Source organism: Leptonychotes weddellii, chromosome 4, assembly GCF_054177405.1.
Source record: "Leptonychotes weddellii isolate Sample4059 chromosome 4, ASM5417740v2, whole genome shotgun sequence".
NCBI classification, from domain to species: Eukaryota; Metazoa; Chordata; class Mammalia; order Carnivora; family Phocidae; genus Leptonychotes; species Leptonychotes weddellii.
In genome coordinates, this window is record NC_138372.1 from 102,229,792 (window position 1) to 102,242,871 (window position 13,080).

The following is a 13,080-nucleotide window of genomic DNA, read 5'->3' on the forward strand; positions in this document are numbered from 1 at the left end:
AGTACAGTAGCATACTCTACCTTTTTAATTGCTAAACAAACCTGTAGCGTAGACGAGATCAAGTGAATGTTTAGCATTCTTCAAAAAAAAATCCAAAAATTTTAACTTACCAGTTTGATGTCTAAAACATATCACAAACCTCTATGTGATGTTATTTCTAGTTGTTAGCCAGCGATCACAGAAAAGAACGAATTCTTTCAAACTGTGAAGGGCTTTCTACACTCTTCAATTCTTAAGCTAAACTGAAGAGGTAATTAGCGAGTAAATCTATTCCTCAAGTTTAAAATAAAGAGAATGCCCCGATCAGGTTTACTACGCTGTACTAACGAGAGACTTGGAGTACCAAGAACGGGTACTGACGCCGGCGGCCGTGGGGCCGCGCTACCTCCTCCCGGACGCCTTCCCCAGGACGCGGACACGGTCCACGCCGGCTTCCCGCGCAGGGAGGACTGGCGTGGGCGGGCCGGGAGCCCGCGAGGGCCCGGCCCGAAGCCAGCCGCGTACGGCCCCGGCCGGTCGCCCAGCCTCCCTCCCGGCCCGCGTCGCCCGCCGCGCTCACCGCGTTCTTCTTCTGCACCATCTTGTCCATCTTCTTGGCAATGCGGACCACCTCGTCCTCCATGGCTCCCGCAGGTCTTCCCCGCGCCCAGCCCGTTTGGGTCGGGAAGTGGGCGAAGCTGGAGCTGAGGCGACGGCAGGACGAGAGCCAAGGGCTGGACTAGCCCACCACAGCAGGCCCGGGCCTAGGCCCTTCCTCACAACCAAGCCCGCAGCGGCGGCGGCGGCTGCGACAGCGACTCCGCCCCCACAGGCAGCGCCAATCGAGCTTCGCGCGCACCGTGCAGGCACTGCCAATCGACAGCGGATCGCTGGGAAACCGCGCGCCAAGGCGCCCGCCAGACGGGCGTCGACCGAGGCGCTGTCAATGAGTTGACACGCACACTGGGCGGCCGGGCTTCCCGCCAGGCGGTTGTAAGTCTGTAGGAGGCGGGGCCGAGTTTTGCCGCGCGTGCGCCTCCGGCCCAGTCTCTGCCCAGGGTGAGTTTTACATCCGCAGAGACCCACTGAGCTCTGAACCGAGGGGTGTTTGGAGAGTGAAACATTGGCGGTTTTTAAAGGCAGTCAAAACCCGAGACTTTTTTCCGTGGGAGGCGGCTACCGTGAAAACCAGCACCACCCCACTCCCCCTTAAATAGTGCATATAATATGGATTTGATGGCTTTAAGCGTGCCTTTTTTAAAAGTCAAATCGTTTGTAAGCTCCTCGAGAACCAAGACTCAATCTGGTTTGTTTCCTGACTCAGAATGTCGAACACAGTATTTGAATACAGTTGAGTAATAGTTGAGAGAAACGTTCTCAACAAAGAAATAAGCACCTCAACTGCTTCTGAAGACCAGTGAGGAAGTTGACATCTTTAATTTAAGGGTTGTGTCTAAGCCAAAGTAGAAAATTGAAATAGCTGTATTATTAATACTGGAGGGTATAGTCTCCTTCAATAGGTCTTTGCCCAATTACACATTTTACTACCAACTCATGCTGTTTGCAGACATATCCCATGCTATTTGCGAACATATCCCCACACCATATTTAGCTATCATTAATCAAAATTCACCACCTAATAATGTTTTTTCTGTACTAAGATGACAAATTTTTCCTACTTTTAGTCAGTTATTTGGGAGGAAGAGGAATTTTGTCCTTTTCCCCTTCTCTTTATTTCATGTATTTTGTTTCATTTTTAAATTATCTTTTTATTATTGATTCCCAACTTATAGTGAGACTGTATGATTGGGAAGTAACTGATTCTAAGGTAGTTGTTGAGATCTGTTTTGTCAATTTTTATAAATATACTAGTGTACTGAAAAAGAACTTGTATTCTAGGGGCGCCTGAGTGTGTCAGTCGGCTGAGCTTCTGACTCTTGGTTTCCGCCGAGGTCATGATCTCAGGGGTCCCGGGTTGGAGTCCCTCATGACTCTGGGTTGGGTGGGAAGTCTGCTTGGGATTCTCTCTCTCCCTCTCCCTCTGTCAAACCCCCCCCCCCCCGCACGCTTGTTCTCTCTCTCAAATGAATAAATCTTAAAAAAAATAAAATAAATAATTTGTACTCTGTAATAGCAGATAGGAGGTTCCATATAGGCTCATTAGCCACAAATTAATTTTATTGTTCAAACACTTGTATCTCACTTTGTTGCGTTCTATTAATGAGTGTGTAAAAATCTTCCTTTATGATTATGGATGTGTACATTTACTCTAATAATTGTGATTTTTGTTCTCTTCCCCCAAAGAATCAGTTTGTTTTGCTTGTTTTAAAGAGAGAGTGCGCAAGCAGGGGAGAGGCAGAGAGAGAGAGAATCTTAAGCAGGCTCCATACTCAGCTTGGAACCCAATGTGGGGTTCTATCTCAGGACCCTGAGATCATAACCTGACCCAATATCAAGAGTCAGTCACTTAATCCGCTGAGCCACCCAGGCGCCCCTGTTTGTTTGTTTTACTGTGTTAAATATGCATGTTATCCAATGACAAAACTAAAACAATTTAGTAACGAGTTTGATATCCTTTATCCTAGTGAAAACAATTCTGGATTGGGGGAGTACAATAACTCACAAGCAGTGGAGCACCAATCATGAGGGATTTGGGGCAAGAGCGAGATTTATAGAGCAATGAAGAGACAAAGAGGGAACAAGGCACGATTGGCTAGGAGGCAGGGAATTTCCTTATAAACATAGCAGGTCCTGTTTTCTAGGGTAAAGTAGGCTAGCTAAAGCTGAGTTGGAGAATTGTGATTGGTGTGTGTTAGGTTTCCCTGACAGGTGTTTCCCTTTAGTGCAGGCTTAGGTTTGTGACTTAGACCGAGCCACAGGGGCAGCCCCCAGAGTTAGGCCCCATGATGGGTGTAGAGATTACTTAAAAATAAAAAAAATTTTAAAAATCTTTTAAAAAATGGAATGTCTTTCCTAAATTAGATCTACTTTAAGTGCCTTTCACAATATTTTGTAGATTTTAGTGTACAAATCTTTTACCTTGGTTAAATTTATTCCTAGATATTTTATTCTTTTGAATGCTACTGAAAATGGAATTGTTTTCTGAATTTCCTTTTCAAATTGTTCATTGCTAGTGTTTATAAATACAATATATTTTTGTACGTTGATTTTGTATCCTGCAAATTGGCTGGGTTTATTAGCTCTAATTTTTTTTTAATTCTTTAGGATTTTCTACATAATAAAATTACTTCATCTGGGAAAGACATTTACTTCTTCCTTTCCAATTTTCATGCTTTTTTAAATTTCTTTTTCTTTCTTTCTTTTTTTTTTTTTTGTAAGCTCCATCCCCAACATGGGGCTTGAACTCATGACCCTAAAATCAAGAGTTGCATGCTCTACTGACTGATCCAGCCAGGTACCCCTACTTCTTTTTCTCACTTAGTTCCTCTGACAAAACTTCCAATACAATGTTGAATAGAATAGTGAAAGCAGAAATCATTCTCTTGTTCCTGATCTTAGAAGGAAAGCTTTCAGTCTTTCAACATTGAGTATGATGTTAGCTGTGGGGTTTTCATAGGTGGTTTTTATCATGTTGAGGAAGTTTCCTTAGTCCTAGTTTGTTGAGCATTTCTATCTTGAATAGTTATTAAATTTTGTCAAAGGTTTTTTTGTGTCAATTGACACGATCACATCAAAGTGTTCCCTCATTGCATTAACACAGTGGATTACATTGTGTGATTTACTTATGGTGAACCATTCTTGAATTCCTGACATAAGTCTCATTTGGTCATGGAGTGTAATCCTTCAACCCTTACCCGAAGCCCCTCAATAAAATGGGTTGATAAAGTTAATTGTAATCCCCAGAGTAACCACTAAGAAAATAACTTAAAATATGCAAAGAAGGAAGTGAGAATGGAGTAATTCAACTACAGTGAATTTTCATTTCAGTTACTGTTCTTTCAGCTCCAGATATCTATTTTGGTAACTTTTTATAATTGTTATCTCTTTATTGTTGATAATCTCTATTGATATTGAGATATTGTTCTCCTGATTTCTTATTTAAAAATGTTTTATTTAAATTATTGTTAAATTATTATTAAATTCAATTATTCATAAATTGAATAATTTAATCCTTTTAAGATAATTATTAGTTAAGAACATACTTCTGCCATTTTGCTACTTTTTTCCTATATCTTATACTTTTTTTGTTCCTCAGTTTCTCCATTCCAGCCTTCTTCTGTGATTGATTTCTTCCAGTATACCATTTTTACTCCATTCTCACTTCCTTTTCTGCTTCAGGGAAGGGTCAAAGGGCTAAGAGGACAATGAGATCCGATATCCTCAGCCTGGCCAGGATCTGCCCAAGTTCATAATCTCTGAAAGTACAATTAACATTTTAAAATTATAGCATTCTCGTTTTAATAACCCCAATTCAGCTTCAGTAGTATACAAATGCTTTGCTACTATACAACTCTGTCCTTCCCCCTTTATGGAGTTGTTGTCACAAATTAAATCTTTACAAAATTCATGCCCAGTAACATGGACTTATAATTAATATTTTATGCATGTCTTTTACATGAGGTAGAAAAGAAAGAAGTCACAAGCCAAAAATACAATAATACGGGCATTTATATTAACCCAAGTAAGTATCTTTATTTCTTTATTCCTTTATTTCTTCATATGGCTTCAAGTTACTGTCTAATGTCATTTCAGCCTGAAGGACTTCCTTTAGGATTTCTTTAATGGCAAGTATACTGGCATTGAACTCCCTTACCTTTTGTTTATGTGAATGTTTTTATTTCTCCATTTTTGAAGAATGGTTTTGCTAGATAGAATTGTTCATTGAAATTTTTTTCTTTCAACACTTTAAATATAACATCCTACTGCTTTCTAGCCTCCATAATTTATGCTGAGAAATTGGCTGTTAATCTTATTGAGGAAACTTGGACATGATGAGTTGCTTCATTCTTGATGTGTTCAAAATTCTGTCTTTTGACAGTTTGATTTCAGTTGGCTGAGTGTGTATATGTTTTGAGTTTATTCTACTTGGAGTTCAATAAGCTTCTTGGATGTGCAGATTCATAACTTCCATTAAATTTGGTGGGTGTCAGGGGTGGAGGAAGTTGCCATTCATTCCTTCATGGATTCTTTCTGACTCTCTTTTCTCCTTCTAGGACTCCCATCATGTGTATGTTGGTACACTTACGGTTTTCCACAAATTACTTAGGCTCTGTTTCTTTTTTTTCATTCTTTTTTCTGCTCCTCAGACTGGCTAATTTCAATTGTCCTAAATTCAAGTCTACCGATTCTTCTGACCGCTCCAATTTGCTGTAGATTCCCTCTAGTGAATTTTCATTTCAATTATTGTTCTTTCAGCTCCAGATATCTATTTGGTAACTTTTTATAATTTTTATCTCTTTATTGTTGACACTCTCTATTCATATTGAGATATTGTTCTCCTGGTTTCTTTTTTTAAATTTTTTATTTAAATTTAATTTAATTAACATATAGTGTATTATTAGTTTCAAAGATAGAGTTTAGTGATTCATCAGTTGCATATAACACCCAGTGCTCATTCCATCAAGTGCCCTCCTTAATGTGTATCACCCAGTTATCCCATCCCCCCACCTACCTCCCCTCCAGCAACCCTGTTTCTTTTCTATAGTTAAGAGTCTCTTGTGGTCTGTCTCCCTCTCTGTTTTCATATTAGTTCATTTTTCCTTCCTTTCCCCTATGTCCACCTGTTTTATTTCTCAAATTCCACATATGAGTGAAATCTTATATCTCTCTTTCTTTGACTGACTTATTTCACTTAGCATAATACCCTCTAGTTCCATCCACATCTTTAAAAATGGCAAGATTTCATTCTTTTGGATGGTTGAGTAATATTCCATTGTATATATATAACAAATCTTCTTTTTTTTTTTTTAAAGATTTTTATTTATTTATTTGAGAGAGAGAAAGAGAGAGAGAGAGCACAAGAGGGGGGAGGGTCAGAGGGAGAAGCAGACTCCCCACTGAGCAGGGAGCCTGATGCAGGACTCGATCCCAGGACTCCAGGATCATGACCTGCACCGAAGGCAGTTGCTCAACCAACTGAGCCACCCAGGTACCCATAACACATCTTCTTTATCCATTCATCTGTCAAGGGACATCTGGGCTCTTTCCACAGTTTGGCTATTGTGGACATTGCTGCTCTAAACATTGGGGTGCATGTGTCCCTTCGAATCACTATGTTTGTATCTTTTGGATAAATATCTAGTAGTGCAATTGCTGGGTCATACGGTAGCTCCATTTTTAACTTTTTGAGGAACCTCCACACTGTTTTCCAGAGTGGCTGCACCAGTTTGCATTCTCACCAACAGTGTAAGAGGGTTCCCCTTCCCCCACATCCTCGCCAACTCTGTTGTTTCCTGAGTTGTTAATTTTAGCCATGCTGACTGGTGTGAGGTGGTATCTCATTGTGGTTTTGATTTGTATTTCCTTGATGATGAGTGATGTTGAGCATTTTTTTCATGTAGCTGTTGGCCATTTGGATGTCTTTCTTGGACAAATGTCTGTTCATGTCTTCTGCCCATTTCTTGACTAGATTTTTTTGTTTTTTGGGTGTTGAGTTTGATAAGTTCTTTAAAGATTTTGGATACCAGCCCTTTATTTGATAAGACATTTGCAAATATCTCCTCCCATTCTTTAGGTTACCTTTTAGTTTTGTTGACTATTTCCTTTGCTGTGGAAAAACTTTTTGTTCTGATGAAGTCCTAATAGTTCATGTTTGCTTTTGTTTCCTTAGTCTTTGGAGATGTGTCTAGTAAGAAGTTGCTGTGGCTGAGGTCAAAGAGGCTGTTGCCTGTGTTCTACTCAAGGATTTTGATGGATTTCTATCTCACATTTAGGTCTTTCATTCATTTTGAGTTTATTTTTGTATATGGTGTAAGAAATTGGTCCAGTTTCATTCTTCTGCATGTGGCTGTCCAATTCTCCCAACACCATTTGTTGAAGAGACTGTCTTTTTTCTGTTGGACATTCTTCCCTGCTTTGTCGAAGATTAGTTGACCGTAGAGTTGAGGGTCCATTTCTGGGCTCTCTATTCTGTTCCATTGATCTGTGTGTCTGTTTTTCTGCCAGTACCATACTGTCTTGATGATTAAAGCTCTGTAATCCAGCTGGAAGTCCAGAATGGTGATGCCTCCAGTTTTGTTTTCTTTTTCAACTTTACTTTTGCTATTTGGTGTCTTTTGTGGTTCCATACAGATTTTAGGATTGTTTGTTCCACCTCTGTGAAAAATGCTGATGGCATTTTGATAGGGATTGCATTGAATGTGAAGATTACTTTGGGTAGCATAGACATTTTAACAATATTTGTTCTTCCAATCCATGAACATGGAGTGTTTTTCCATTTCTTTGTGTCTTCTTCAATTCTTTTCATAAGTATACTGTACTTCTCAGAGTACAGATGCTTTATGTCTTTGGTTAGGTTTATTCCTAGGTATCTTATGGTTTTTGGTGCAATTATAAATGGGATCAATTCCCTGATTTCTCTTTCTTCTGCCTTATTGTTAGTGTATAGAAATGCAACTGACTTCTGTGCATTGATTTTATATCCTGCCACTTTGCTGAATTCCTGTATGAGTCCTACCAATTTGGGGGTGGAGTCTTTTGGGCGTTCTACATAGAGTATCATGTCATCTTTAAAGAGTGCCAATTCGGATGCCTTTTATTTCTTTTTGTTGTCTGATTGCTGAGGCCAAGACTTCCAGTACTCTGTTGAACAACAGTGGTGAGAGTGGACATCCCTGTTGTATTCCTGACCTTAGAGGATAGACTCTCAGTTTTTCACCTTTGAGGATGATATTCACTGTGGCTTTTTCATATATGGCTTTTATGATATAGAGGTATGTTTCTTCTAGCCCTATACTGCAGAGTTTTTATCAAGAAAGGATGCTGTACTTTGTCAAATTTTTTTTTCTGCATCTATTGAGAGGATCATATGGTTCTTCTCCTTTCTTTTATTAATCTGGTATATCACATCAATTGATTTGTGGATATTGAACCACACGTACAGCCCAGGAATAAATCCCACTTGATCATGGTGAATAATCCTTTCAATGTACTGTTGGATCCTAATAGTATCTTGGTGAGAATTTTTGCATCCATGTTCATCAGGGATATCAGTCTGTAATTCTCCATTTTGGTGGGATATTTGTCTGGTTTGGGGATCAAGGTTATGCTGGCCTCATAGAATGATTTTGGAAGTTTTCTTTCCATTTCTATTTTTAAAAACAGTTTCAGAAGAATAGGTATTAATTCTTCTTTAAATGTTTGGTAGAATTCTACTGGGAGGCCATCTGGCTCTGGACTCTTGTTTTTTGGGAAAAATTTTTTAAAGATTTTATTTATTTATTTATTTGACAGAGAGAGAGAGACAGAGAGAGCATGAGCAGGGTGAAAGCAGAGGGAGAGGGAGAAGCAGATACCCCGCTGAGCAGGGAGCCTGATGTGGGGCCTGATCCCAGGACCCTGAGATCATGATTTGAGCCAAAGACAGACACCTAACCAACTGAGCCACCCAGGTGCCCCTGTTGGGTGATTTTTGATTACTGCTTCAATTTCTTTGCTGGTTATGGGTCTGTTCAGGTTTTCTATTTCTTCCTGTGTGAGTTTTGGTAGTTAGTTGTTTCTAGGAATTTATCCATTTCTTCCAGAAAGATTATATGCCTAATTTGTTGGCATATAATTGCTCATAATATTCTCTTATAATTATTTGTATTTCTTCAGTGTTGGTTGTGATCTCTCCTCTTTCATTCAGGATTATATTCATTTGGGTCCTTTCTCTCTCTCTCTCTCTCTTTGATATGTCTGGCTAGGGGTTTATTGATCTTATTCTTTCAAAGAACCGGTTCCTAGTTTTGTTGATCTCTTCTCCTGTTTTTCTGATTTCTATATCATTGATTTCTGCTCTAAACTCTGTCTTTATTTTTCTTCTCCTGCTGGATTTAGGCTTTATTTACTATTCTTTTTCCAGCTCCTTTAGGTGTAAGTTTAAGTTGTGTATGAGACCTTTGTTTCTTAAGAAAGGCCTGTATTGCTATGTACGTCCCTCTTAGAACTGCCATTGCCACATCCCTGAGGTTCTGAACTATTGTTTTCATTTTCTTTTGCTTTCATGTATTTTTTAAATTCTTCTTTAATTTCCTGGTTGACCCATTCATTCTTTAGTGGGATGCTCTTTAACCTCCATGTATTTGTGTTCCTTCCAAATTTTCTCTTGTGATTGAGTTCAAGTTTTAAAGCATCATGGTCTGAAAATATACATGGTATAATCTCAGTCTTTTTGTACCAGTTGAGACCTGATTTGTAACCCAGTATGTGATCTATTCTGGAGAATGTTCTGTGTGCACTCGAGAAGAATGTGTACTCTACTGCTGTAGGATGAAATGCTCTGAATAAATCTGTTAAGTCCATCTGGTCCAGTGTGTCCTTTAAACCTCTTGTTTCCTTATTGACCTTCTGCTTAGATGATGTCCATTGTTGTGAGTGGGGTGTTAAATTCCCCTATTATTGTACTATTATCAATGTGTTTCTTTATTTTTGTTATTTATTGGTTTATATAATTGGCTGCTCCCAAGTTAGGGGCATAAATATTTACAATTGTTAGATCTTCTTGTCAGATAGACCACTTTATTGTGGTATAGTGTCCTTCTTCATCTCTTATTAGTCTTTGGTTTAAAATCTAGTTTGTCTGAGAGAAGGATTGCTACCCCAGCTTTCTACTGATATCCATTAGCATGATAAATGGTTCTCCACCCCTTCGCTTTCAATCTGGAGGTGTCTTTCAATCTAAAATGAGTCTCTTGTAAGCAGTATATCAATGGGTCTTGTTTTTTTTTTTTTTTTATCCAATCTGATACACCCTGTGTCTTTTGATTGGGGCATTTAGTCCATTGACATTCAGAGTAATTATTGAAAGATATGAATTTAATGCCATTGTACTACCTGTAAAGTCACTGTTCCTGGGGCTGCTGGGTGGCTCAGTTGGTTAAGCGTCTGCCTTTGGCTCAGGTCATGATTCTGGGGTCCTGGGATTGAGCCCCACATCAGGCTCCCTGCTCAGCGGGAAGCCTGCTTCTCCCTCTGCCCCTCCCCCTGCTTGTGCTATCTCGTTCTCCCTCACTCTCTCTCAAACACATAAAATCTTTTTTAAAAAGTCACTGTTCCTGTAGATTGTCTCTGTTACTTTCTGATCTTTGTTACGTTGGGGCTGTCTCTTCCCTCAAAGGATCTCCTTTAATATTTCTTGCAGGGCTGGTTTAGTGTTCATGAGTTCCTTTAGCTTTTGTTTGTCCTGAAAAGTCTTTATCTCTTCTTCTATTCTGAATGACAGCCTTGCTGGATAAAGTATTCTTGGCTCCATATTTTTCCCATTTAGCATGTTGACTATATCCTGCCAGTCCTTTCTGGCCTGCCAGGTCTCTGTGGACAAGTCTGCTGCCAACCTTATGTTTCTATCCTTGTAGTTTAAGGACCTCTTGTCCTGAGCTGCTTTCAGATTTTCTCTTTATCTCTGAAATTTGCAAGCTTCACTATTATATATTGAGGCATTGACCTATTTTTATTGATTTTGAGGGGGATTCTCGGAGCCTCCTGGACTTGAATGCCTGTTTCCTTCCCCAGATTAGAGAAGTTCTCAGCTATAATTTGTTCAAATAAACCTTCTGCCCCTCTCTCTCTGTTCACCTTCTGGGACCCCTATTACTCAAATTTTATTTTGCTTTATGATATCACTGATTTTGAAGTCTCCCTTCATGATCCAGTAGTTGTTTTTCTCTCTTTTTCTCACCTTCCTTATTCGCCATCATTTTGTCTTCTATATCACTGACTCTCTCTTCTGCCTCATTAATCCTAGCTGTTAGAGCCTCCATTTCTTTTTGCATCTCAGTAATGGCATTTTTTAACTTCCGCCTGATTAGATTTTAGTTCTTTTATTTCTACAATAAAGGTTTCTCTAGTGTCTTCTATGCTTTTTTTTCAAGCCCAGCTAGTATCTTTATAATCGTTGTTTTGAATTCTAGTTCTAATATCTTACTTATATCCATATTGATTAAATCCCTGGCAGGGAGTACTTCTTCCTGTTCTTTCTTTTAGGGTGAGTTTCTCTGTCTTGTCATTATGCCCAGAAAAGAATAGAAGAAATTGAAAGAAAAGACAAAAATAACAGCACCAGAAAAAAAAAAACAGAAGAAAAGAGAAACAAAACAAAATAAGAAAAAATCAAACAAGAAGTAAAACAGAACGAAACAATAAACTAGATCCTTGGTATATTTTGGTCTGTTTGTTAAAGAGACTAGATCTCAAAAGAGGGAAGAAATAAAAACATGTATATACAAAAATACAATAAAATACAATGAATGGAAATAAAAACTAATATATATACTACAAAATACATCTATAAAATATATTTTATATATTTATATGTATTTATATTTATATATATTTGTAGAATATAATTTATAAATACCTGTATTTTATAATACATATAAACATAATAATTTTATAATGCATAAAATATATGTATTTATATTATAAAATATACATATATAAAGTACACATATATGTAACACTATATAAAAATTTAAAAAGAATTAAAAAAGATTTGAAAAAAGTGATAGCTGAAAAAAAATAAAACTTAAAGACTAAAGAATAATTTAAAAAAATGAATGCTAAAACAAAAAACAAACAAAAAAACATGAATGCTATTTTCTGTTTTCCCCTAGCCCTGGAGTTTTGCAGTTTTGTGTGATCAGTAAAGTTGGTATTAGCCAGATGTTCCTGCTGGTCTTCTTGGGGAGGGGCCTGTTGTGCTGATTCTCAGGTGTCTTTGCCCTGGGGAATTGCACTCCCCTTGCCAGAGGTCAGTGTAAATGGCTCAGGATTCCACTATGTGGCGCTGTTTTGCTCCCTGAGGTTTTTTAGCACCAATGGGAGGGATGAAAATGGAAGTGCCCCATGTCTAGCCCCAGAGCTGAAAGTTTGTGCCCCCCACTCTTCAGTGAGCCCTTACAGAAAAGCAGTCAATCACTCTTGTCTCCCTGATTTGCATCCAAACTCTCTGTTCACCCAGCCTGTGACCAAGCATTTTTATCTCTGGCATGCAACCCAGTTTCCAGGCTCCAAATTTTACAGACTCCTGTGGTGTGAACTCTCGCCCTCCTCCTGGGGGAGGAAGTTGGTCTCACCACTCTTCTACCTTTTGCTGGGCCCCTGCCCAGAGAGCGGTCACCAACTGTGCAGTGGTTCGCAATTTATGGCAACATTGAAAAGAAAACTGGTGCCTAGACTATTTTCAGCCGGCTTCCCTGCTCCAATGCCTGGGAACTCTGCTGCACTCAGGCACCCCCATTCTTCTTGTGACCTCGGGTATCCTGAGACCATGCTGTCCCACCTGGGATTCTGCCCCACTTTGCCACCTGAACGCCTTTAAGCCAGGAAGGTCCCTACCACAGTAGACTTCTAAAAGTTGATTTTGGGCTTCACTGTATATAATACTTCGTGGTAGCCTCCTTAAGCAGGCTCCTCCCCATATGGTATCCTCCAATATATTGCCCCGGATTCACATCTCTCTCTCTGCACCTCCTACCTTCCAAAAAGTGATAGCTTTTCTATTTGTAGAATTGCAGCATTTCTTTTCTCAGATCTCTGATTTATTTTGTACATGTTTAGAATGATTTGATAACTAACTAGCTGAATTCCAGGGACCAGATGAACTTAGGGCCCCTATTCCTCTGCCATCTTAACTCCTCCCCTCTCCTGATTTCTTTATTTTTTAATTTTTTTCTTTTATTTAAATTCAACTAATTAACAAATAGTGTATTGTTAGTTTCAGAGGTAGAGTTTCATGATTCATCAGTTGCCTATAATACCCAGGGCTCATTACATCAAGTGCCCTCCTTAATGTCCATCACCCAGTTACCCCATCCCCCCACCCACCTTGGTTTCTTTTAATTCTTTGTCCAATATTTACTTTAGTTCTTTGAACATATTTAAGACAGTTGACTTAAGGTGTTTGTCTAGTGACTCCAACATTTCAGCTTCTTCAGAGGCAGT

At 39.0% G+C, this 13,080-nt stretch overlaps 1 protein-coding gene across 1 annotated transcript in view; it reads right to left on the minus strand.

Moving 5' to 3' along the window:
• Positions 1-802, minus strand: part of TCEA1 (transcription elongation factor A1) — a 46,876-nt gene extending 46,074 nt beyond the window's left edge. The window contains exon 1 of the mRNA XM_006742158.3: positions 560-802. Coding sequence (XP_006742221.1) covers positions 560-622 — 63 coding nt within the window. The 5' untranslated portion in view covers positions 623-802. The remainder of the gene's footprint in view (positions 1-559) is intronic.
• Between the last annotated feature and the right edge of the window lie 12,278 nt (positions 803-13,080).